Source organism: Trachinotus anak, unplaced genomic scaffold, assembly GCF_046630095.1.
Source record: "Trachinotus anak isolate AG129_WGS33_773 ecotype Australia unplaced genomic scaffold, CSIRO_AGI_Tana_v1 ptg000025l, whole genome shotgun sequence".
NCBI lineage: Eukaryota > Metazoa > Chordata > Actinopteri > Carangiformes > Carangidae > Trachinotus > Trachinotus anak.
Genome location: NW_027273876.1, coordinates 7,663,315 through 7,689,909, shown reverse-complemented (window position 1 = coordinate 7,689,909; position 26,595 = coordinate 7,663,315). Strand labels below are relative to the sequence as shown.

The 26,595-nt window shown below is 41.8% G+C and overlaps 1 protein-coding gene across 1 annotated transcript in view; it reads right to left on the bottom strand.

The window, feature by feature from the left end:
* The window catches only part of LOC139608542 (carbohydrate sulfotransferase 15-like), a 32,361-nt gene extending 6,902 nt beyond the window's left edge, over positions 1 to 25,459 (bottom strand). Inside the window, exons 1-4 of the mRNA XM_071462424.1 lie at positions 25,218 to 25,459; positions 6,833 to 7,421; positions 4,256 to 4,595; positions 346 to 489 (exon numbers count right to left, since the gene is read on the bottom strand). Coding sequence (XP_071318525.1) covers positions 346 to 489; positions 4,256 to 4,595; positions 6,833 to 7,273 — 925 coding nt within the window. The 5' untranslated portion in view covers positions 7,274 to 7,421; positions 25,218 to 25,459. The remainder of the gene's footprint in view (positions 1 to 345; positions 490 to 4,255; positions 4,596 to 6,832; positions 7,422 to 25,217) is intronic.
* Positions 25,460 to 26,595: the final 1,136 nt, after the last annotated feature.

Genomic DNA, 26,595 nt, shown 5'->3' with positions numbered 1-26,595 from the left:
AAGTCTTTAATATTGTCAATCCTTACCGAAGTGTTGATTATATATGTACTGTGTCTGACACATTGAAATGACAACTGTAGCCTATGAAATCTGACACATCTTACTGTTCACAAGCAACTTGATGCAAATACTGAAGGTCCTGGTTCAAAACCAGAGTTCTTGAGGCTTTTAACATAGGTAATTTAGGATGCTATGGACAGAAAAGTGCATATGCTAATAGGGATTAAGTGAATTAGTTCAAAAACTCGATTTTGAGGTGCAATTAAATGAATTCAGGACATTTCAATTGCTTGTATTTATTAAGAAATGTAACCACCAAAGTGGATCGGCTGGCATTTTGCTTACCTATGATGATGTTCGGCTGGCTGGGGCTTCCACTGGAATTCACTGTGAGGTTGCCCTGGATTTGGTAAGCAGCCTGATCAAACAAGTCCAGGTAGTCTTCCACTGGGTATCGATCATGGAAACCCTCGCTGAGACGAATGATACCTGGCAGGAGAAGAAGACGGTGATTATGGACACAGCTTGTAGGGTGCAGTTATCTCCAGTGCATATTTACCCCTGCTGGCAAGTTATCACATCTTATATTTTGTAGAAAGAGGCTTCTCTATGAAGCTGTTTTAGATTAGACATGGTTTGGGTGGGAATCTGCAGCATTGGGATGGGTGTGTATCCACCAAGCATGTTTTTATTCCTGCCTGCCCTCTCCCCTTCCTGTGATCACACTAACAACAGTTGTTGGTGTTTCTGTGCTGTCCTGACTACAGGGTGACCTAATAAAATCAGATCCAATCCAAAATTCAGCAGGGAATACTGTCTCTGCTCAGCTTCCAGTGTTTCCAATTAAGGGCTGATGTCAAGTTAATGCTTTAAATGTAAGACTAGCAAATGTGTTTTCCATCTGAGCTGCTGCGGTCTACAGTATAATTACAATTTACTAGGCAATTGTGGTGATTCAGTGGACTTAGGAATATCCATGCAGCATAAGGATAATGAGGTAGCTCAGGCGTCTGTTACTTTCAGTGATGCTTTGATGGTGTCGCAGTAAAATACCTTTCTCTAGTTAGGAGGAAAACATGATTAGAAAACTCTGGTAAACTCTCCTCACAGCCAGCTTGCATCATTATTCATCCAGAACGGTCACACTCATATGAGGTGTGATGGCGCTGGTGTGTCTTGCTTCAGGGCTTTTTGTTCCAATTTTTTTATTTATTTATTTATTTATTTTTTCATCGCCGCGCTTTTTGATATGAATGAAGCGTCACTCGATTTTCAAATAGTCTGTGTTTCTTGATGGGTACTGTAGGCAGACGCATCTGTTTAAGATTCCAACTGTTCTTCTAAGAAAGTTATGCAGTGTGGGTAGCATCAAATCACCTTTTCACAGCATCGGCTAAGTGAAGCCTCGAGGGGAATGAAATAAATAAATACAAAACAAGACCATTTGAATTTGGTGTTCGCGACGGATGTCTTAAGAGAAAAGTGCTGATTACCAGCGCATGGCCCTGAGTGCAACACCAGAGGGGATAGAGAGAATGAAAGAAAGTGACAGCAAAGATGAAAGCACAGGGAATGAGGGGGGACAATAACTGAGAGGGACCTATGTCCTTGGGATACAGCTGCGTTTCCTGTTCCGCAACATCACAAGGCTGCAGAAAACACAAGCACAAGGCTGACGAATGAATACAAACAACTCATCCACATCCCGCAGCTTTATGAGGTTCAAATAATTATCAACTAAAACTGAACACAGTGCATTAAAATAAGTATTGCATGCCGACTGATCAATCCACCAATTAGGGTTTGTGAGTCTCAGAGGGATTAGGGGCATCATCAGCAACTGGATGAACTTCAAAAGGATCGGTTTGGCTACAACAGTTTAAGCCTCCTTTTGATATTTGCAGTGAGAATTTGGATGAAATTTTCAAAAAAAATAATGTGGCCAATACTGCATGTCATTCAACAAGTATCATGCCAAAACCCCAGTAAAATTATTAAAATCATTAAGTAATTTTTAGACAGATGACTCTGGGCAAGACAAAATGTATGTATCAGTCATTGCTGAGCAGAAGAAGTGCTCATCCACACGGAGAAATCACCATGAAAATTGAGTCCTCATGCTGCGCTGATGTGATACTGCAGCTCCTGTTCTTAAAGGAGAATTATGAGATTATCTGCACACTGCATGTATGCATCTTTCAACTCCTTATAAAGTCATTATCTAATCTGACTTTATTTCACAAGCTGAGCTGACTTTGAACGGGGCCATCAGACGAGAGGCACATCGGTGCCCTACAGTCGAAAATGCTGCTCTTCACATCACTTTTTTTTTTTTCTTTCTTCCCATACTTCTTCACAATTGCAGACACACATGAGTGATACACACACAGACTGACTCACAGTCCTGATGCCTGCCTCTTGAGCTGCTGAAGATTTTACATTATTCATGAGTCTTAATGGCTGTTTCAGTTATAAAAGATACAAAAAAAAAAAATCATGTAGGTATCGGGGATGGCTTTCTTTCTTTTGGGAGCAGACAAAATTAGAATCTTAGCCTACTTTAAAACTGTTACTTTTACCCTGGACACTAATTATCAACTATATTTGATTTTGAAAAAAATCTCTCAGATCTAAGGGGAGAACAGATTGAAAATGCTTTTTTAGGCATCATTAGAAAAGTCACTGAATCAAACAAAAGGAGCGATGCGACAAAGCACACGTAGATTAAGTGAGAGCTGGATATTCTGGGCAAATACTTCCTCTTACTCCCAGATCTCACATGGCTTTTAATCCCATCTGTGGTGGTGTGGCGGTTTCTTTTAACATCACAGATGCTCATGGTGAAGGAAACATAACGGCTTTCACACATTTAGATGGCAGAGCCGCCGTACGACCAGATGTCTGCTGTGAGGCGGCTCTTACCTCTCAATGCACAGGTTGAGGGTTTATCTCTTTGTTTGAGTAAATGACAAACTGCCACCTGTTCAGAGGATGAAAATGAGAGCCAACAGTGTAAGGCAGGATTGTGGCAGTAAGTTATGTGCGTCTCAAAAAAATCTGAACTGAGACAACGTAGTGATTAATAGATAATGCTAAAGTGTAAACCCGCGAAATACAGAGAGAAAGCATGAAAATCTTTTATAAAACATGCACACCTCCCTTATAAAATGATTTGCTGTCTAATTAAATAGATTATTGCTGTTTAAATGAGAGTATAAAATCCATGGTGCGCAAAGAAAAAAAGCTGTAAAATGAGACGACAGCTCACAGCTGATGTAAGCAAAATCTGTGGTTTGGAGATGTGTTGTAAAGGAGTGAAGGTTTGCTAAGCAAGCACAGGAAACGGTGCACCCAGCCACCCTCATGTGGATTCAGAACATGTGAGAAGCCTTGATGTGTTCGTCATGAGCGGGTTTCAGCCACAGAGATAAATCTGTCACAGATGATGGTGAAACACAGTTAGTCTAGATCCTTCTGTGTATAGTCCTAGGTTAAGCCCTTAATGAGCGCCATTACCGCACAAGCTCAAACATCTATCTATCAAGATGTGAAAGTTGTTAAGCACACAAGTGGGGGGAAAGAGAAAAAAGATGACTAGAAGTGAAAATGTTGAATGGAGGTAGCAATAACTATTGTAAATACACCATTAGAGCTGTAAATTTGGGGCTAACAACTCTCAGGTAGAAAATAAACAGCTTAAGGTTATTCTCATGCGCAGCACAAGATGGGGTCTTGAAAATTCATTTCTCAGTTAATTGCATTGGGAGATTGAACTGTGTGCATCAGAGATACTTAATTCACATCACATTCAGGGCTCACATCCAGCTAGTTCCACCTAAAAAGACATTGTGGTAACAGTTTTTGGTAAATGTGATGTCGGAAAATCTGTTATTACAATGCAAAGTTTGTCAGTCAATACCCTAAGGACTTACCACCCAATTAACTACAAAAGTGTATAAAAGTTATGATATTTAGTGACCACAATCCACACATCTGAACAATATGATGACAGTACGAATACAGGACATACATTTAATCACGTTTGTGAAACAGACCAGGCCTGTCTTTGAGGATGAGACCCCTTCAAACGTTTTTCACTGAGTGCTTTTCTAAAGCTCCCTCAGGTATGGCTCTGCCAAAATGATATACTGCAGAGAGTCACATTTCACACTTCTAATACTCTTGGGCTCTGTCTCATTATTGTATACTGGCCTGGAGGCCTCCACCACTGCAGATTGTAGTTTTCTTTACTCACCAAACCTCTTGCGGGTCCACCAGTGTGGCTCTTTGAAAGTGGTGAACTTGACATCTGGATGCAGCCTCAGTCTGTCATACAGGTCCGTTGTGCCGCACTTTGGCTGGCCAATGATATAGAAATAAGGAAGGCACCGCATGCGGTAGAGTTTCCCGTCACGGTGAAACAAGTGCTCTCGGAAAGTGTTCCTCAAGTGCTGAAACACAGTCCGGAAGCGCTTCGAGTAGCGCGCATACAAATTTGTCCTGTATGGGTCCGAAGTGATATTCCCAGTGTATTCCTCATACCAGCAGGGGTTCTTGACACCAGGCAGGAATTTGCGGGGGATAACTGAAAACATCTGTAAAGGCAAAGAAAGGCAGCTGAGTCAAGCTGCTGAGTCAACATACTTCCCAAAAAACAAGTTATAAACATTCCAGGCAAAGCCTCTTGAGATTATCATTGCTAAGACTGCACAGTGTAAGATAAATGCAGTCCAGTCGTTTCACGGATACAGTAAAGGAAGGGGTTTGTTTAGAGAACAATTTAAAAACTTTCTTGTGTGTGGGCCAATGTTTTGGCAGGTGCAGGCAAACACCAACTGTGTGGGATCAAAGTACACACCGATGATGGGGATAAATAAATTGGTTTTAGATACATAGGCCCATTGACACAACTGAGTACACATATACATCCACATACTGTGTGGTCATACAGCATTTAGAAACTGACTACACAGCATGTGATCTGAAAACATGTTTTTCATGTTTAAGAAATTCAGCGTGTGTCTGAAGGCTGCATTCAAGAGACATCAACCCTGCTGATTCTCTGCCTGGCCTCCCCTTCTCCTTGTTTTGGGGGACTTTTTATCTTCAGTCTGGTCTTCAGCATTTCAAACAAATGACCAGTGAGATCCAACTGCTGATACACTGCCCTTAATAATAGGGATACAGGTCCTTCATTGTTTGCCCAGGATGGATGTACACACCCTCAACACTTCATCCTTTATAGTGTAATTGTTTCATTTCAAATCGAAAGTGCTCAAGCAAAAAATCCAAAATAAAAAGCAAATCTGTCCTAGGGCCGGGCAATTAACTGGAAAAGTATCACAACGGACATTTGGAACCTCTCATCGACTCAGTCTTGCTCCTGTCGGTTAATTTAATACTTTCCCCAATGCATGTGTTCATGAACTGTGCCCTTAAAAAAATACCCCGTTTTCAGTCAGTGCTTCCATCCTGTCCAAGTAATGTTGGTCAGCGTTCACCCAAAGCGAAGCTGGCAAACACTGAGCCTCAGGCTAAATCCACACTAATACATTTTAGGTTTGTGCTACACTCACACCTGGCATCCACACTACTCCAGAGTTTTCAAGCACTTTTCAAACACTGCTGGTCCCATTTTAGTTTGAAAACTCCACCATTGAGTTGTAGTAGAAACAGAGACTTTGATTAGGTCTTATCAGTCATGACTGCTGGTGGTGAATGCAACATTGGTAGCGACCAAAGGTAAAACTAGCACTTAGTTTAATCACTTGGAACACAATCGCATTACCGAGTATGAAGAGTGCATGGCTCGAAAAAACAAGAGAGACCGATAGGCGCCAACGTAATCGCTCATTAGTCATAATCGAGGTAAACGTTTGAAATAATCGTGATATTGATTTGAAGTCATATCGTCCAGCCATAATCTATCCTCATGCTTTCTGATAGCAAATAAACATACATGCAGCCTGCACTGGGGGAGTAAAACTGTTTCATATTGAAGTGTAGAAGTGAGACAACGTTTCCAACTCACATTTCTAAATTAACTCAAAAGTGGGTTTTTGATGATCAAACACAACAGAGGCCCATGTTGCCACGACTCGCCCGCTGCTTGTGAGACACAGCTACTTTGAGGAAGACAATTAATGCCAGATCCATCCACAGATGTGGTATTGATTGTCCCACGGTCACACTCTCCTATTCATTAGCCTGTTCAGTAAGAAATTAGTTGTGTTTCAAATAGCCCTGGCACAAGCCATTATCATTAGGATTAACAATTAATTGAACCAGGCTTTGAGGTGAGACGGACACTACGAGAAAGCCACGGGGGCCAATGTGTTTGATGACTGTGGGATGACTTTGAGCTTTAAATCCCCTCAGAAAAAAATTTGGTGGAGACATATATGCAATTAACTGCTGTGACATGAAGTGTTATACAAGGTTTTCAGAGCAGGTTTATCTCTTTATTAATTAAATTAGAAACTGCAGCCGTTGGGGAATTGCACCAGCGTTGCTGTATTGAACCCTGTGTAGAAAACATGTAGACACGAATACTGATTTGAATCACCTTTTCACTAAGCATTTAATTACGCCTTGGGACACGTCTGTGATTGTCAATTAAAATAGAGATCAATATCATGCTGGGCCAAGTTTGTATTATTATGATTAAAAAAAGAAGAGAGAGATAACGTTTACACTAAAAAACACTGAGGTATTCATTAAACAATCAATCTGATAATACATTTATATTTTTGATAGGATTTGCATCCTTAAGATTATTTGAATATATTAAATGAGAAATAAGGCAGATGTACAGTGTGTTTTGGGTACTCACATGTGGCTCACTCTTAACGAGTGCTTTAAACTCCGGGATCTGTCGACTGCTGCGGAACTCCACCTTGGATGTGATGGACTTGACCACTAGTTTGATATGTGCATAGTCCTTGACTGAGGAGAGGTTGAAGGCAAAGGGTCCTGGACTGACCAGGCTGCTGATGTGGTAAGGGGAAGGGGTTAGGAGGAGGCCCTTCTTGTCTCCTGTCAGAATATACGAAGCCATGATGAGGAACGTGACGGCCAGGCCGAAGAGGAAGCTGTAGAGACGGATTTTGCGAAAGCAGCCCAGGGTGCTCCAGCGCCTCGGTAGTTCCCGTTTCACCTCCAGGACTGCAAACAGGTTCATGGGCGTGTCATCCACCTGTAGGAGCAACGGCCTCTTGCGGTAGTCGTCAACTGCTGAGCCCAGCAGGCTGTATTTGTAGTCCATCTGCGTCATGGTGTCGGCAGGGTCCCAAGTGTCGGCTCAGACGCGGGGAGGCGTTATGGAGCAGGAGCAAGCCAGAGAGGAGGTTTTGAGATGGGGCCAACAGCTGATGTCCATGATGGGTTGTGGAGAACAGCCCACCTCATCCACTGACACTTTCCTGGTAAGAGTAAAAAAAGAAGGCGAAAAGAGAAATAAGAGAGATGACCTGCTGTCATGTCTGGGCTGATGCAGCAACTTCCAAGAAATCTTTGAAATAACTCTTTGTCACCATCTACGCTTTACTGTGTAGCTGAGGTGCCCACGACTACACTAGCTGTAAGAGGGATCAGATACCACAGAACTTCCACTGATGCAACACTGTGGCAAAGAATAGACATTCACATCCTGTTTAAGTGCTGACTTGCATTTCGTATCTGCTTCCTTTGGGAACTAGCCACCAAGGTCAGGATTTTTTTTTTTTTCATTTTAGTTTCACTGTACGTTTATACCTCAAGAACTCGTCATCACATCCCTTAGTCTCAAAGTGATCTCAAAGCTGCTTTGTGAACGCAGTTAAATGATCATGCAGCTGTTGTAATATAACCTCAGGCTGTACAAAGAAAAAGAAATTGGCAACGGAGAGAAACAGTGTCTGCTCTAAATATTGACAACTTAGACAAACTGCTTATGAGAACTAACAAGTCATCCTTTAAATGGGAATTGACTTCGAAATGTCACAGTAATTTTCCCTGTGACTAATAACTGCAAAAAAAAAAAAAAAAAAAATCACATTATGCAAGGTTAAATGATTTCACTGACTTCCTCTTACGTTTCCTGTTTTAATCGGATAGCATAGCGACACCCTCCCCAACCTCACAGTCCATCTCGCCATCCTCCCTGTGTGTTGCAGTCACAATATGGAGGGAGCGATAAGGACGAGGGATGCATTCAGCCTAGTAACTACCGGGCTGCATGTCAGACTCTCCTGGGGAGAGACACGAATATAAGAGATACCCGGTTTGGGCTGGAGAAGGGATTATATTATCAGAAAATGGTATTCCTCACTGTGAAGTCACATGGATCAACAGTCGCCCACAGATAAAAGAAGGGCCAATGTCTAAGGGGTGAAAGAATTGGGGATCTTTAATGATAATGCACCTGCAGCAGCAACGTCTAGTTTTATCCTTGAGGCTTTCTTTGTGTCTGGAGCTGAGCCAACATGGTGGCAGTGAAATACAATATAGCATAATGACAAAAAGCCAACAGAGCTGAGGGTCTAGGGCGCTTTTGAAAAGATGAGTTCGATGTCTGGGAAACTAGCTGAAGCCTCCGGTAATGTTTCACACCCTCACACTTGAAACTGCACATGCATACAGCCGTGAGGTTGATGTATGTTATACCTGCAACAGTTCCAGCTCGCATACATCATAAGATAAGGGCTCTATGGAAGTGAGTCATCGCTGCTTCTCACCGCTGCTGATATTGTCTGCCCCACACCCACCCGCCGACCACCACCGCCACCCATCGCACACACCCTTTGCACGACTCTGTGTTCGTGGAGCTTGTGGCAGAGCTGATAAGAGGGAGGCCGGAGAGCACTGGCCTACCTGTCCAAGAAGTGTCATTTACCCTCAGCTGAGCCTTCAGCAAATGCCTCTCCAGGACACAGGTGGAGAAAAAAAAAAAACAACAAGCCCCGCTCTGAAAAGATTTCTAGCCCTCAAGAAAGTTTGTCCGACTGCAACTTCGGTCTGTGAAAAAAGAGAACATCTAAGAATAAAGCTGAAACTAGAGTCAGATATTAATGTTTTTTGCTTTCAGCCAGAAAATGAACCTATCTTCTGCAGCAGGATTATTTTTATCACTTTACGGAAAAGAAATATGAGAGTGAGAGTAATGGATTTTAAATTACGATTGCTACTTCAATTAACGTTTGCCCACACATCGTAGATGGTGTATCAGTGCTTCTCTTGCATGAAGTTCACCAGAAAAAAGCATGTATGTCTTGTTATTTAAATATTCTAATTCTCAAACTTTCCAAAGCAATGAAAGCTTAAGAAAAACGAAGAGGTTTGCTTTTAAGAAAAAATGTAATTACTGCAGGTCAGATGTCCAGTTCTAGCGTGTATGTGTAATCACAGTGCTAAAAGTAGAATGACATTTTCAGGATTATACTTTGGTAACAAGCCCACTGTTTGCTATTGATGAGCATACGCGCTCATCTGTAGTCGTCATGCCATTAGCACTTATTGACTGTCTGCGTCCTTCATCAAGCGAAGTCAATGGGGTGCTGCTCGTGCTCAAGGCTATTAAGCATAGCAAGGAGGAAGGAAGATGAGGGCATGAGACTGAAAGATGGAGGGAGGTAAAACGAGAGCATAGGAACTGAGAAAAAAGACTGTGTCATTGACAAGAGAATGTCACTCTCAAGGGAACTCGCATCTGAATCAATCAGTCAGCTAAGTGTAGCAGTGGGCGACTGGCAGCTTGACAGACCTGCTCTATTCATAAAGCAAATATGTTGCCTCTGTCCATCAAATATGATGAAATAGCTTAACTTGACAAGAAATATGGCTGCAGGGCAGTGGACAAAGAGGACTCAAGGTTGCATCATCCACCTTTTTAGGCTGACATGTGGATTTGAACATTTTCCTCACCGAAGACGGATGTTTGCCACATTTATTCCCACACCTCCAACATGCTCAAAGATCAGTAGTGAGCACTAAACATTTGGGTTGCCAGGTTGTGAAATATCCCTTTGGCTAGTGTATCTCCTTCTCTGGCATAATGTGCTTTTTCTTTTTACTTTAAATAATCGCAATAGGATTTGTATTTCTGTTAGAGCCTGACCGATACTGAATTTTTTTTAGAAAACTGGATATGATATATTGGTCAATATTTGTTTTTGATGAAGATCATGGAAATGTAGAAGTGAGTATTTAGGCTTAGTATACTCAAGGGGATTTACAAATCTTAACTGATTTTAAAAAACATAGGAGACCAGACATAACAGCTTTAACCAATTTTTTAAAAATAGTTTAATCCTAAAAATACACACAACAGGCAATTGAGCCAAGACACAGGACCACACACTTAGTCTGACTCATATTTAATGATGTCAGAGTGGTGATTCTAGGGTTTCGGGATTTTACAGAAACTTGTGCAATCAAACGGGACTTCAGAGCACAACAAACATGGATGCAGACCGAGCTAGCTAAAACTCAAGACAACATTCCCCCCAAGAGCGAGCACTTGGTGACAGTGGTAAGGAAAAAACGCCATTTAAACAGGAGACAGCTGTCTACCCTGTCATTCAAAGATAAACCAGTAAAACAGGCAATTGAGCAGATTTTTTTTTTTTCGTCAAGTCTGCTGTATATCCCGCTCCTAGCTGTCCATCTCTGCTCTGAAAAAGCCAGCCAGTCTCACACACTGGCAGCTAATTGCTGCTCTCTTGTGTACCTTTTCTTCTTCGCCTAACAATTCTTTTCTTTGTGTTTACCGCTGCCTGTACAGCGTGATTGATTATTTGTGTGAAGAGCTGCGGTGTAGATGGACAGATTATCTTTTGTTGTGCTTAATAGAAGCACCAGTTTAAATCTATTGTTGTTAACCATTATTAAGCTATTTGCTGTAGTAAATCAAATTTCAGAGTTATATTACAGCTTTCCTCACGCTGTGAATATGAAAGTGTGCTTTCTTTGGCATTGATTGATTGAAGACAAAAAGGGGCCAAGTAGTGACACACAACAGACAAGGTAGGGTAGAAATATTGTTCAGTTTTTCCTATATTGTCCATCAACTGTGGTCATATTCCATAATAAATGCTCTTGCAATATAGGAATGACAAAAACACTCCACGGCCCTTTTCGTCATTCATTCCTCAAACGACAGCGATGAATGATTATTATACCTGGCTGGAGAAGGAGTCTGTGCAGTGGAGAGCACAATGTCCTACTTCCTCGGCTCTCTGGTATTTCAAATGGAGAAAATTAATTGCATGGCCTGCTGATGGTCCCCTGTAATGCCCCTTTTTGTTTTGATTCAAACCAAAAGAGCCAGCTCTCTCTCATGCTGCAGAGAACACTGCTCCACATCACATAAAATAGTTACAATATCTTGGTTATCCTCACAGACCTCCCTGTGTTGTTGTCTTCATCTTCGACGGCTGGAGAAGATTAAAAGGCCTTTTCTCTATTGGGCATAACCCTAACTCATTTACAGCAGAAATCCAAAGTTTCCTGCATGTTTTCTCTTTGAAAAATAGTGCCGCAAACTCTTGAAGACATTCTGTAAGACAATTTGCCCCAGTATGTATGTCCGCCCTCAGAGAACCAGAGGAAGGGGGTCTTCCTTAATGTCAGAGCATCTCTTATCATCCAGTGCTGTTTACTTTGCATGACAGCTTATACTTCACCTATCTACAGGAGCAACAGGCAGATCAAAGGTTTTGTTGGAGACTGGGATACAGTGGAATGCTGTATGAGGCGAGTTGATAAGCTCAAGCAATCTTGATCCATATAACCACGAAGAGTAAATGGAAAAATGGTTAAATCTTCAAATATGAATTTTTCACTTCGTATCCAGTTGTAGTCATGAGTTAAATCAGAGAAGTTTGGACGATGGAGAAGTGAAATGAAGATGTCAGTGGACAAAAAGAGGATGCATACTCACACTCTCTCGGCTGCGCAGTATCCAGTACTAGCACAAGGCACAAAGTGGGTTATGTAATACGGACTGATAAACAAGAAGGCAATGTAAACAAGTGATTATCTCTGATTCATTGTGCATGTGTGTAAAGTCATACAGTATTGTTGCCTCCCCATGTTGCCAGAAACATAGAATTTACTTGAAGACAGAGTATCATCGCTGATAGTAGTGAAAAAAAAAAGAAAAAAAAGATGAAGTTGAAGGTGCACAGCATAAACAACAATCTGCTGCTAGCCCGCCTTCACAACCACAGAGCAGGAGCAAAGAGACAAAGCAAGCAAGCAAGCAGGGCAGGTACTTTTGCTTCATTCAAGGAGTGGGGGAATATAAAACACGAGCACAAAATGAGGTAGTGGACTGAAAACCCTGCGATGAAGAGACTTGGAGGACCTTGAGAATAGAACAGCACATTCTGTCCACTGAGTCTTTGTGTGCAGCTACCCAGGAGTGCTGTCGACCTACTCTCACAAGCTGATTTCAACCATCCGCCGTCACAGTGAAGAAATGGTTTGTCATTAAGGAACAAGCCCCTCTACAAAACATCGTCAAGCTGTTTCCCCTTTGGGAACACTTTCAGATCCTCCAAAGCAAATAAGATAAGCAAAAGAAAACAAAAACAAAACAAAAAAAAAAAAAAAAGAGGAATAGAGCAAAAATATCTAATGGCGCAGTTCAGACTTTAAGCCGAATGTCAACACTGCCTGCAGACTCAGGCAGTTTCACATGTGTTGGTTTTTTTTTTTTTTCACCACAAATGACTGATGAGTTGTCTGTAAAAGATAAAACTGGCCGAAGGGCTTTAAACATGCATTTACTGTATATCCATCTCTGAGAAACCATCTGCTCATCCTCACCACTGTGACCTCCTCACATCTCCAAGAGTTGGGAAGTGGATTGTGGGCGAAGTCCAGCAACAACACAGGAAGTGCTGTCGGGGCAAGAGACAGAGGCAGTCAGAGGGAAGAACAAAGGGGGTGTCATCTCTGTGTCAGCTGGAGAAAAATGTTTTTCCACCAGGCCACTCACAATAATTAAAGTTCAGCACGAGGCCGCTGCAAGGGTGATAACAGCTGTGAGACTCGGCCTGACATGTGACACTGAAGCAACCTCATGATTTGTTGAAATATAGCTGCTGATCACCCTGACTCTGCTTCCACCAGTAGGTTGTTTTAATTTGCCAGGGGATCTTACAGGAACCAGAGCTTACTTTGACGATTTACTCATTCTTTCAAATAGTTTTTAACTGTAGGTACAAGCTGTAACCTTTTTAAGATTTCAGCACTGATTTATTTGCTGACACCTGTGGTAACCGTGGTGACAACAAGTGTGATTTTACACCACAACAGTCACTTTATAAGCAGCCACTCTGTCAGAAATACAACAGAGGAGCGGCAAGCGTTTCAGTCTAGCACACAACCAAACAAAGTCACTCTGTTTTAATAAAAGAAGTCAGTCAAAAACAATTGCGACGGTGATCTGATTTCACACTGCACACGCCTCAAGTAGTAGAATGGAGTTGGTGCTTGTGCTGGTGTGTTTGAAACCTGATTTACATCCAGGGATTTGTATTATTGACTTATTGAAATCCCATTCTAATCATCAAAATAAATACCGATAGTAAATACATGATAAATAAGCCCTAACTATGAACTATCTATGTAAATAAATGAAGTCAATTAGAAAAAGCATCATTGCTGGGAGTAAATGAAGCGAGAACCAAAGCAAGCTACTGAGGCGTGAAATTAATGCTTACAGTGGTTTGGGAGTACAAGGGTAACATCTGGAAGTAGGACTGAATTGTGCTACATCTGTACAATGTACCACAAAGCCCACTGATAATAGAGCAAGCAGGAGCCGTATGACCTGTCAAATGCCCCCCCCCCCAGGGGCTGCAGCCCAATCCAATAATGTAAATCATAACCATGTAACACAAGCAACCAAGAGAAAGATCAGTATTCACCGTGACTCAGAGTGGATTCATGGATCATATTACCCAGGGAGAAGACATCCATCACATTCCCCCAGATCACACACACTGTTGACCAAGAGATCAGAATTTAATCTCCAGGAAGTCAGGCAGGAAGCCCCCCCCCCCCCGAAGGAGACCAGAGACACCAGGAACTGACCGTGACCTGACCAAGGAGCCGCCGGGTCAAATTATCAACACAGTCCTCAGACACTGTCACTGCAGTGGAGGGTGAGAAACGTGACCTCTGCCCTGGATTCATAACTGCTGCTCAGCTGGGATCTCAGGCGGAGTCCCAGTTCAGCACTTTCTTCCATCTTATCTTTTATTCATTATTTTAATTTCACTGGCAGCCTCCCACAGCCTGGGCTCTTTCTGAGGTGGGTAAGTGCTTATGATGGTGTCATTAAAAAGTGCAGAAAAACAATGGAGGCCATTTAAATTATTGATCCTGTAAATGGATATGTTGTGAAGAGCATGGAGTGTTCTGGTCTCTACAGAGAACGCATACAATGAGGCTAAATTGGGACCAAAAATTTTAATTCAAAGATAAGAGGAAAGGTGAAAGTTCATCTATCTCCTCTTTAATGAGAACCTACTTTACATCAAATTATGAATAAAAGATGGCAATTACATTTGAAGAGCTGCATCTTTTCACACAATAAACAATCAAGGATTTCTTGTGTGAATGAAACGGCTTCAAATTTGAGGTGCATATGCAAAACAGTGCTGTGTTCGCACATCAGCTTGCAATGAATAATTTATCAGGGTGAACTTAAATGTGATGTGTGTGTAACTTATTATTTAACTAAATTTTATACCCCACTGAATTCAAATAATTCTGGAGACATCCTTGTGTGCATTTTCATGCTGTTCCTGCAGTTGGAGACTTTTTTTTTAGAGATCTTTCTAGCAGTGATCTTCCAGTCACTTTAACTCAGTTCCTCCATTTTATCTTTTGTCTGGCGTTTTATGTCAGCGGATGTTGCTCTAGATGTTCTTTGTTAGTGAAATTTGAATCAGTCTTTGGGAGTGGGTTTGGGATGTAGGTTGAAATAAAAGGCATAGCAAAGACAGAGTTTCAGAATGATGACTGACAGAGGAAATGTGTTGTAATCTGTAGAAAAAAACAAAAATGCAAAGTGGGCCAGAAGTTGAGAAACACCACTTCAATTCGTGGACGCTCAGTGCTGTGTAGGAGGCTCGGATGTTTTGGGGATTTGTGAAAGATGTGCCAGTCGGTTTCTCAGTCCCCTTGAGGTCCATCTCTCGTGTTCTAAATCGCCAGTAATGTGGGTGGCAATTGCAGCCTGTAACATTTATATCGAGCACCATCAGCAGCTCGGCAACATATCTGTTTTTCTGGAAGGTGGATGAAAAACAAGGCTTGCCACAAACACTGAAACTAGAACGGGCAAGTGTCAACCATAAATATTTTTTTTTTCTAAGGGAATAAGTGATACACACACTGAAGACAACACTGAAAACCACTGCTGATGCTGCAAGTAATCTGACCACTTCCTTCCTTCAGACAGTCACCTCTTCATTTGTTCCACACCGTCACCTGCTCCTGCTCGCCTCCGTGCTCTCTTTACGAGACCTGACAGGCAGGCTCTCTACATGTGGACCAAAGTTCAATCTACTGTTAATCTTCCATTTTGACAAGACGCAGACAGACCTGGGGGAAAAGCAGTTGGTAATTAATCCAATGGGAATGTTAACTGTTTCCAGTGGAATGCCTCTGAGCCCATGGAGCAGCATAAATGGCTCCAATCCAAATCGGCTCACAGAAAATTTAGGGGAAAACCTTAACACCGGTATGAAAAACACTGAAAAAATGTTGTGGGTAGGAGTTTTAAGACTATATTTACACTGAAAACAATATCACAGTCTTAGGGTATTTTTCCATCCACATGTTGTTGCCCAGTGGTGCCCTTGACATTTGTTGGACACATCTGTAAACACTGTTCTATGTTCTGGAATCACTTACAAGTCGGTAAACCACTACTAAAATCTCGCTTTATGGCACATCTGTGCAACACATAAATACAGTAGATATTTTGGTAAACACAATGGGACTATCATGAGAGCGAATAAAGTTGTGAAATTCAGAACATAGATCTGAGTGCTCAGGATGTATGTTCCCAACAGAAGGCTTTAACAGTGAACATAAATGTCTCAGTGGCCAAAGACATTCAACAAACATTTGGCCGATCATCCACAAGCACAAACACAAAAATTGGGGTCAACAATTAACCTAATTCTGTTAAGCAGAATTATTTCTACCTATTCTGATATCAGTCTCAACCTCCTTAGAATTTAGGTGGTTATAAATAAATGGTTATGAAAAGGTTTTAAAAATGTCTTTAAACATGCAGACAAACCACTTGGACAGCACTGAAATTATACTCAATTATACTGGCTCCAGCTTGGGGAATTTAATTAAATCATAATGGAATAGTTTTACATCTATCACACTTAAGCCTAATTAGCAAACACTTTTCAGCTTGTTAGCACCCAACTGTGTGATTATATAAAATTCTGCATTGTGTATCACTAGGTTAACACAAAGATTGATTGACGGCTTTGTGATTTGTAGAGGTGTTATTAGTCTTTCATTTATCACTACAGAATGAATGAGACACTTGGGATGTGTCATGTTACTTGTAATACATTGTTCTCAGTAGATACATGCGTTTTATAACCTTCAGGAGTCACACAGTAGACAGATGAAGATGGTGATGGTACCCTGGACTCATATAATCTGAAGTCTTTAAGGACTAGACGGCCAAGTATGGAAACCAAAGAAGAGCTCATTTGTTAAATCAAATGAGGCTTGACAGAAACTTTCTTTACAGTTGAGCTGCTTTTTCTCAACTTGCATCAAATAAACGTGCTCACTTAAGGCTGAAGGAAAACCAGGGTAGCCACCCAAATAAAACAAAAAACGACATCTTTCTCAAATCCTGCAGTTGTGAGGATTCACAAAGGATTCATTCTTTTCTCTGCAGATACAACTTGGATACCGTTGGCGCCCTGCAAGGTGCCATCTCCACTCAGGTAATGGAAAAGCGTAGTCTTTAATAATTTGACTGACTTGTTTCAGTCTGTGACTTCTGCCTGCGTGCTAATTAGGAAGAGCAGAAGCTCCCGAGGCTGTGATGTTTTCAGAACAGCTTCCTGTTTTGCCTCTAATTCCACGCTTTTGTAAGGTTCTCCAGGAGACGTGTAGTAATCCTGTGCAGTAGCGCTTCACACCTAGTTAACACTCAGAGCTTTATCTCTAACTGTGCCGAGCCTCCTGCCAGATAGGGATATGTGCGCGGATTGAGTGTTGGCCTATGACTGCCAAGTAAACGTGAATTAACAAAACGTTCCGCTATTACCGAGTATGTTGGCTCACTGCTCCGTTGCTCGAGAGCGAGCCTGATGCAGACAGTTTCAGGGAGGCTACTCAAGGGCATCCCAGCGGATCCATAATATTAACTTGGCCTGTGGATTTTCATCTTATAAGATGCTGTGCTTTATCTTCTCCCTGCTACATTCTGTGACTCCACGATAATGAAGGCTTGGACATATTCTCAAGGCTTAAGAGACAGGCAGAAAAAATTAAGGGCGAGAATAAAGAGGTCTCCTTTTAATACGATTAATTTATACAGTATCTTCATTTTTAAGGTTGCCAATATGTTCCACCTTTTTAACAGAGGGATCACTTACACTGTAATTAGAGTGTCAGGTTTAGCATAAATCAGAATAATACATCTGTCCCGTTCAGTATGCTTTGGAAGTAGAAACAGTTTAATCACAATTCTACCTGCTTGGCCACATCCTGATAAATGGAGGAAGAGGTGGAGGTGTTTTAACTACAACAGCACATCCATCTTGCAGTGTGTGTAAAAAATGTCTGAAGTTCGCCAAAAGGTTCATACTGGCTGCGGCTGCCTGCACAGATATAAAACTCCAAAGCTCCAAATGAACTTGGCAGGGATTGTCCCACAAAATGATAGCTGCATCGATGAAAACAACATTTGTACAAATTCCTAGTGACCCTGGCCAGGTTGGAGTGTGTCTCTTCGCTGCCAAGAAAAAAAGCCTGAAAAATGCTAACAACCCTGCAGGTGCGTCTGACGCTTCTGCTTGACATTTCAAGGCTGTCTGGTAAACGGAACTCGATGCTGACCTTTGAACTCAGACAGACGTACGGCTAGGTGGCAAGTGAATGTGAGTTTGTTGTTTACCAGAGCTCTTGTTAGGGTTAAATGAGCTCCAGGGCCGCTGCTGTTTGTGCTGATGATCACGACCTCAACCACACATTCAGTGACATTACTTGGAAGATGGAGGAAACAGAAATTGTACTTCTACAGAAAAGCGGTCAGCTGTGTGAAATTATTATGAACAATCTCAATGGTTTTTAGGTCATTCAAAAAAAAACAAAAAACACAGACAGCACAGTACAGAGGAATGGCTGTGGTATTGAAAAGTTTCACAGTTGCTCATTTAAAAAGAGTTGCCGGAGGTAATTGGGAAAATGAACAACCCTCTCTGCAATGCTGTACATTGTTGAGGTCCCCACAGGTCTTTCCTGAGGGCCATTAGAGTGACATCTGGAAGACAGATACTGGAGACACATACACACACACACACACACACACACACACTCACTCTCACTCACACACACACACTCGACCACTAATACTGGGTCTTTCTGCTAACCTAACCTAAAATAATAAGCCTCAACTGAGGGATTCCATGACAACACATGAAAGCATCCATGACCCAGTGGTGGGGTAAATATAGATTTCAAAAGTCATGTGTGGAAATTTTCCAGTAATACAAAATAACCAAAAACTTATGTCTGCTTTTACTTTAGTACCAGGTTTGATAGGGCTCCCCCACCTTATTTTTTCATTTCATTTCTTTATTGCACAACAGCAGTGAGGAAGACAGGGAATCCGTGTAGAGAGTAAGGGAGTCACATGCAGTAAATGGTCTGGCCCGGCAGGAGTCGAACTGGGGATGTGCTGCTAGATTATTTCTTTCTTTTCAGAAAATCTTTTGAGTCATTTACCAACATGTTTTCATATCAAAACAAGGAAAGCAGTTGTATATCAGTGTCTTCCAAACTTTTCATTCCAAACTGTGAACGTTTTCTAAAAGTACTTTTGGTTAGAGAACGATTATGGTCATGGCTGATGGAATCCAATGTTGACTGCTGGTAGGAGGCGGGATGCAAATTACACTCTGTATGCCAAACCATCTTTACTAACCTCGTCCCTGAAGGAGCTTCTTGCAGCAGTAAGACACTGTGGGCCCCTTTAGACAAATTGAGACAGTTGGTTACATTTTGGCAAATTGCTGCGATTAAAGTTTGCAGAATTAACTATAGGAGCTCCTGTTCCCAGCATGGATGTACAGATAAATATCACTGGACTCCTTTGATACTGAACAAAATGTGAAAATGTGATGATTCTCAGGCAAGTTCTGGAGTGATAGTGAGTGTTTTTTTTTTTGTCTATGATTTCTAAGCAGATTTATTGAAGCAAATTTGCAATGGACATCAGAGCCAATGATCCTCAGAAATCATCAGTTCTCCTGGATCTAAAAATATGCGTAACATGTCTGTATGTTTAAAATTTTATGGCGATATGCCTCAGGAGTAGTATGAAAGTTGACACAAATTTGGCAAAATTGGGCACCTAGGGTTTAAAGTACCATAATTGCCTTTCACCTCACGCTGCATTGCTTTATCTTACATCTCTCCCTTTGCCCCCACTACCCTTTTCAGCTCTTCCTTGGGCCCCCTGGGCAGGTATGCCTCGCAATTTGAAAATCTCTTGTTTAAACCAGTAAGCTCACAATAAATAGAGATCTTAACAAAATTGTAAACATACAATTTTCTTTGCATAAGTAATATTATCCCCCATAGCACACAGTCCCATAAATCAAACCAGTAGCTGCATAAGGGGGCTGTCCTCGCTCGCCAGAATCCCATCTATATGGCACAACTGGCTACAGATGGTGAGGGAAATAAAAGCCAGTTTAGTTTCCCATGCATCATTAATACAAGCAATGACCCCCAACTTGGCAACTGCACACAGCAACTCCGGGATGCCAGATTTACCTTCTTACTCAGCACTCCAAAGTCCCACCATCATGGTGATGTTACACACAGGGTCTCGTGCTATTGGAGTAAAGTGTCCTTGAGAAATGGCTCATGTAGCATATGTGGGTTGAATTTACATGCAGATTGTTACGTGTAACTTTTTTATAAAGGGATTTATTAATGTCCCATGTGTCTCAGTGTGACTGCATGCTGTTAAAATGATTCTTCCCTTTGTTTACCAGACCCAATAACATTGAAGAAGAGAACCATGCAAGTCATTCACGAGATAGAGCAGATTAATGTCTGTCAGCATGTTAGCTTAATCACTAGAAGCCCATCAGTCACAATGACAAATGGCCTCAGACGGCTGCTTCAGACAGACAGCATCTTCTGGAGTGGCTGCTCCTCCACAGCCACATAAATCCTGCTAGGTGATCCACTACTCTCATCAGCAATACATAACATAACTTCATTGGAGGATCAATCCATCACTGGGAGCCTGCACGCACCGTTATTTTCAAAGTCCAGCACAGCCGGAAAGCAGCCGGATACTGTCGTCTGTACAGATCATTCAGTCGAAAACAGGAGTCATTTAGATGTAAGCTCACAAAAACATGAGTTTATGAAACATTCATGCAACAAAGGGTTACAGATGACAGGTGGGAAGCTAAAGATGGCATCTTTAAAGAGTTGACATCTTTTTGATAGGCTGCTGAATAGCCTAAGACTTAACTATTTAAATAGACACAGAACAAAACAGCAGCTGACAGGCCGGTTTGTTTGTGTTGATGCAAACCCTCTAACTGCATACTGATGAGAGATGTATAAATCCACTGTAGTCGGTTCAGCATGTGCAGTATTCACTTCGTTATCCATCAATGATAACCCTCATATAACAGAACTGTAACCAAAAATTATTGATTTTCTTTTTTTTTTTTTCCCCACCACAAAATTAACTATTCTGTAGAATGCCAAACATTAAGAATGCTCATTAAACGCCCAAAAAAGACCCAATCAGGAGGTTTCTCAAGTGAAACGGAACCAGCTGCGTTTTCCAAAAGTCTCCATTTTAAGGGCTTGAATACTGGGTTCCAGGCGTAAATGTAGAAACAGTGATACATTTTGAAACCAAAACGTATTAGTGTGGTATTTTTTTAAGGGGACAGGTCATGAACGTAATAACTGGGGAAAGTATTAATTGACATGAGCAAGATGAAGTCGGTGAGATGTTCTAAATGTCTGTTTGATACTTTTTCATGTTAATTGCCCAGCCGCAGTTAAAAACTTAAAAGGATGCAATTTACAGTGATAATAAAATGGAGGAAAACTGCAGATTTTCACATTTCTGTTGATTACTTGACTAATTGTCCCAACACTAATGAATAATTTATAAGCACTGAGGGACTATGGTGACTATCTGAGGTCAATTTTCAAAACAAATACTAACAAAATTGCTTAATGCCCTCAAGTGCAATTTATGAAAGTGTGTTTTTTGTTTTAATGTGACGGGTAAAAGAAAGGAAAGGGCCCATTCTGAGTGTAGCCACAAAATCAAGAGGACATCATTTCAGTTGGCTGACCTTGTTGGGTGTTAATATGTTCATATATGCTGAGGGTCCATTTGGACAGTCTGTGTGGCCTGTGCCCCAGAGGAGCCTTGTCGAGCTGCACACAGTGGCCCCTGGTACATATTTGACACTGAGCTTTCTGCAACAGTGACTAAAATAAAGGACCCCTAAAAGAGAGGTCAAATGCTTCATTTGAGAAACACAGAGTGCTGCTTCAGGCTCACAGGCTGAAAAAGGAGATGTAACCCAAACAAGGAAAAAAAAAGGTGTCAGAGTTATCAGAGCAAGGCCAGAATGTGTGAGTCACCAGGAAAATGAGGGAAGGCAGGGTATCTAAAGGACTAGTCAGGGGGGTGAGACACTGAGGCTCTGGGACAGTCAATTGCCCTGTCTGGTGCAAAATGTCCCAGACAACCCTGTGTTCACACAAAAAAACAAATTAAGCAAATGTGGAGCAAAAGGAAGTTGGCAGCGAGTCAGGTCATGCAGCACAATGTTTATCATTGCTTCTGATTTCTCGTTAATTTTGATGAAGCGTAACGCAGCCAGGGCCTTGACAGAATATGAATCTAGATGCAAATCAGCACGTTTCCTAAGATTTATGGACTGCAATAAAGACGGCATTCTCCTTTTTGGAAATTAAAACTGTGAATAAACAAGAGCACCAGTGTGTTAAATCTATGTGACATTAAATGCAGAACAAATCACAAGAAAGTCTTCATTTGTACCCTGAGTGTCCCTGCTAATAAAAACTGCTCTGCTGCACAAAATGCACTGTGCATGTTTTGCAAACTACACAAAAACATCCTGTAACAACATGGGTACAAGATGGTCAAATAATGCCAGCTAATTCCCAAAAGCCCCCCTTCCCCCCAAAAAACAAAAAAAACATTTGTTACATTTGAACTTCCACTAATCCAGTCGGTGTCTCTTCATTTGCCCAAACATGGCGATACGTTTTATCACTGTCAGCGTCTAATGACCTTAAATCCATGTATCTGAAAAGGGAAACAGTTCAGTGCGTGTATGCTGCCAAATTCTCCGCAGTTTTCATGATGAAGTGGCCTTAAAAAGGCCATTTAAACTGAATAACCTTCCCCTGAGAAATCTTCTGCAAAGATTTCAATAACAAAGACATCCCCCTCCTTGTCTGTATTGCAATAATTAAGAGTCTACAGCTGGTCTATTACTGAGAGAGGCATTATCACTGGAATCGCTAATGAAAACCAATGATGGAAATTGTCTCCTAAAAGCCACGCTTCCTCGTGAGATCACATTTACATGTAATCAAAGTCTTTTTGGAAAAACTCTAACATCTTTCTTTTTCATTACTGATAGAAGTTATGACATGAACATGATTCATTCATAGTTCTGTCTCTTTTCGCCTGCTCTCTTTCATGTCGCACAAAGCCCTGCTTCACATGGAGATTTGACAATGTGTGGCTGTGTGATTCATTGTTTATTTTCCTAGTGCCTTTAAATGAATGCTTCATCAAGCCGCTACAAAGACCCAAGTCAACGCTGCATCTAAATCAACAGCAATCAGCCAGAAATATTATAGCTCAACTTATCTCGGACAGAGTAATTCATCAAAGTGCTTCAGTCACTCCACAGAAAGCTGCGGTGGGGGAGATAAAAACGGGCTCAAACACAGCTTGCTTGCGAGAGGCCATGCTCACTACACCCAGTCGTGGCATTTAAATTATTCCAATCATGCATCCCACTCGCTGCATAATAATATAGTGCAGTGAGGGAGAGGATCCCCACCACATTTACGACACCTACGTCTCAGCTTCCCACACACTCTGTGTCAACTTGCAAGGAAATAGCTGCACACTCTAACATGGCACGCTCACAGGGTGCACACGTCTAGCCATGTTAACATTATGCGTGCATCACTATGGAAAATGTGCTTCATACTTTAAGTCCTCTTTAGGGCTGAATGTAATTATTGTTTCTCATTATCTGTAAAACCAACAGAACAAGTCAGTGACAAATGCCCATCACAAGTTCCTACACACCGCCCACGAGTGACCTCTTCAAATTGCTTGTTTTGTCCACTTAGAACGCCCAAAATATTCAGTTTACAATGATGCAAATCAGAGATCAGCAGCAAACCCTCACATTTCAGAAGCTGGACCCAGACAATATGTAGATCAGACATTTACATTGTTGATTAATTTCCACTAATCGATTAACTAATCCAGTGCTCCTGCTCTGGTACAAATTCCCACCACTTGTGCATTTTCATCACGCTTTTTTTTAAAAAATTTTTTATTTCCCTCAGATCAAGTTCATTTTTCTGTTTTGAAATCCTTATGCCGAGGGTGCTGGCAAGCAGCAACCATGTGCTTGACTGAAAAGCTGAAGTGCAGTAATTAAAAACCCCTTGTATTGCTCTGCACATTAACTTACTCAACTTGAAAGTGAAGAGGGGAAGTCGGGGGGACGTTACAGTGATGGGATGCAGCCTGAGGGCACGTTTCTACAATTAACCAAAAACTTATCAGCTCTCACACGAATCCATAGTGCAGCCGCATACAGTAGATGTAGGTGTTTATGTCTTGAGATGCATTTGTATGCAGCTGAGCCTGGTGAGAAAGCCCTGGTTTGTGAACTGCTGGGAGGCAGTGGAGGATGTTGTGGTGTGAAGTGAACTGTGGGAAGTTTAAGTGGCAGGTGCTTCAGTGGCTCCACGGAGCTTCAACACACTAGTCTTCATATTATCTGAATAGGAACTATGAGATGTGTGTGTGTGTGTGTGTGTGTGTAACCAGGCAGAATTTCATCAAAAGAAGAGAACAAGACAAAAAGAAAAGAAAATGACACTTGTATCTTGTTTGGCCAATATTCCCAGTCAGTCTCCCATTTGCCTCCCAGCAGTCTGTGGTCTGTTTGGTGTCTCAGGTAGGACAAAGAGAAGAGAGGACCACTCCATCCCTCCTGAGGCTTCCTGTGCTCCTATTGGTCAGCAGGAAATCCTTTTGTTTTGGCTCTCACGGCTGAAGAGCCCTAACAACGCATCTCATGAATGGAAGCCAAACATTTCTGCATTTCGGTCACAAAGAAAATGCCAAGAAGATAAATGACTCAGGACCATTTAGAATAAATGCATTCCCTCATAGAACCAGCGGTGATTAGATTGTTCCGATATTGATTGATTTGATTGGTAACCTCCATGACTTGCAAGTCTCCGTGTTGTTAATTCTACAAGCAGAAGCAGAAGCAGCTCTCTCACTGAAAACCGAGGAAAACTGAGTCAACTCTGGAGTTTGATCAGAATACATAGTGACCCATTCATTCTCTACGGGCAGCGGGAGCCGCTCCGCTGAAAGGAGCCCGTTATATTGGCGATGTCTCCCGCTTTTATACAGAGCATACACACACATACACACGCAGTCAAATCACCCCCCAAAAAAAACTTTTCCATTTCTGCACCCACTCGCTCCAAAGACACCCAGTCGTGCAGCCTGAAAGCCCAGGGCATGAACTTCAGCGACACGGAGCAGACCGGGGCCATGTCACGTTTCGCAACAACAAAAAAGAAAACAGGAAATAAATGCGCCCACAAATGCACACGGCTAGCCAGCGTGGAGAAATCACACTGTGTGAAATGATAAAACCTACCATGAGTTTCTTGCTGGAGCCGGCAGCGCTCACACGACCACTCGGATCAAACAACTTCTCATAGCCGGCTCGTATGTGTCCATTCCGGCCGCCGGCCACGGGATTAATGGCATTTGTAAATCCGTGTAATTATTATTATTATTATTTTTTTAGTTTTCTTCCCTTCGCCGGTGGTTACATGTGAACAAGTTGTAGACTCTCTGCGCAGTGACAGCTACTGCTTCCCTCTGTCTCCCCGATGTGAACGGTGGGAGTCAGCTCTCTCTCTCTCTCTTTCTCTCTCTCTCTCTCTCTCTCTACCTGCCTACTTTTGGGGTGGTAAGGGTGAGGGGTGAAGGGGAGCAAAAGGGTAGGGAGCAACCAATAAGAACTGGTGGCCTATAGTCTCTATACAAACAGGACAACTACATCTAGTATAATATAATGGTAATAAACACATTTAAAGGGACAGTTCGCTCAAATCGAAAAAGATCATATTTTCCCACTTGCCCTTAATGGTATCCAGTCAAGCATGCATTTCTGGTTTCATTTGGTCAGGTTTTTAGATATCAGTTTCAGATTTCTGACTCCGTCCCAATATAATTGAGATGAATGGGATTTCATTTGTTATTATTTAGTTTCATTCAAAAACAAAACTGTAATGAAACAGGATATTAAGATTTACATGCTCAGTAGACACCAGTGGGCTCAGGACTGAGAGCCACAGTCAGTAGGAAAGTAACTGACTAACTGTGATGAACACATTGATGGTTGTTTTTATGGGATTTATCCAGGGAATCCAGACAGGCTGGAGAGGTCGGAAAGATTCAAGAGCCAGACTTTCGCATTTTTTGGTTTTGGTCTTTTCATAAGATTTGTTGACCATAAGAAAAACATAGAGTAATGCCAGCCTCTCTTTTAATGTCATTTTTTTTAAAGCTATAAGCGTCACACAAGTTACATTCACATCCATTGTGCTTTGAGGACAGAAACCCCAGACACAAAAAACAGGTAAACTCAACTAAAGCTATCTGCATGCCCATTATATATGAGAAAATGTCTTTTCTATGTTTGATGAACTGACCCTTTAGGCTCAGCAATTACTGATCTCATCTTCAGCTCCTGCACCAGAGGCAATATAGATCTCTGTAGGAACTAAGTAAATACAAGAACACCATAAACCCTTTATTGCCCAAGCCTCGAGTGGACCATCACTGGATTATTGTAGAGCTTTTTTCTCACAGCGCATACAGAGGGGTTGGTTAAAGGGGGGGTGACAGTGGGGGAGGGGAAAGAGGCCACCGAGACAGCTAGACAGCTGCTGCTCTCTGGCAAAGAAGGATTTATAGGAGGCAGTATTATGCCTATATGTTTGTTAGGTTTTCTCTGCTCTGCTTTA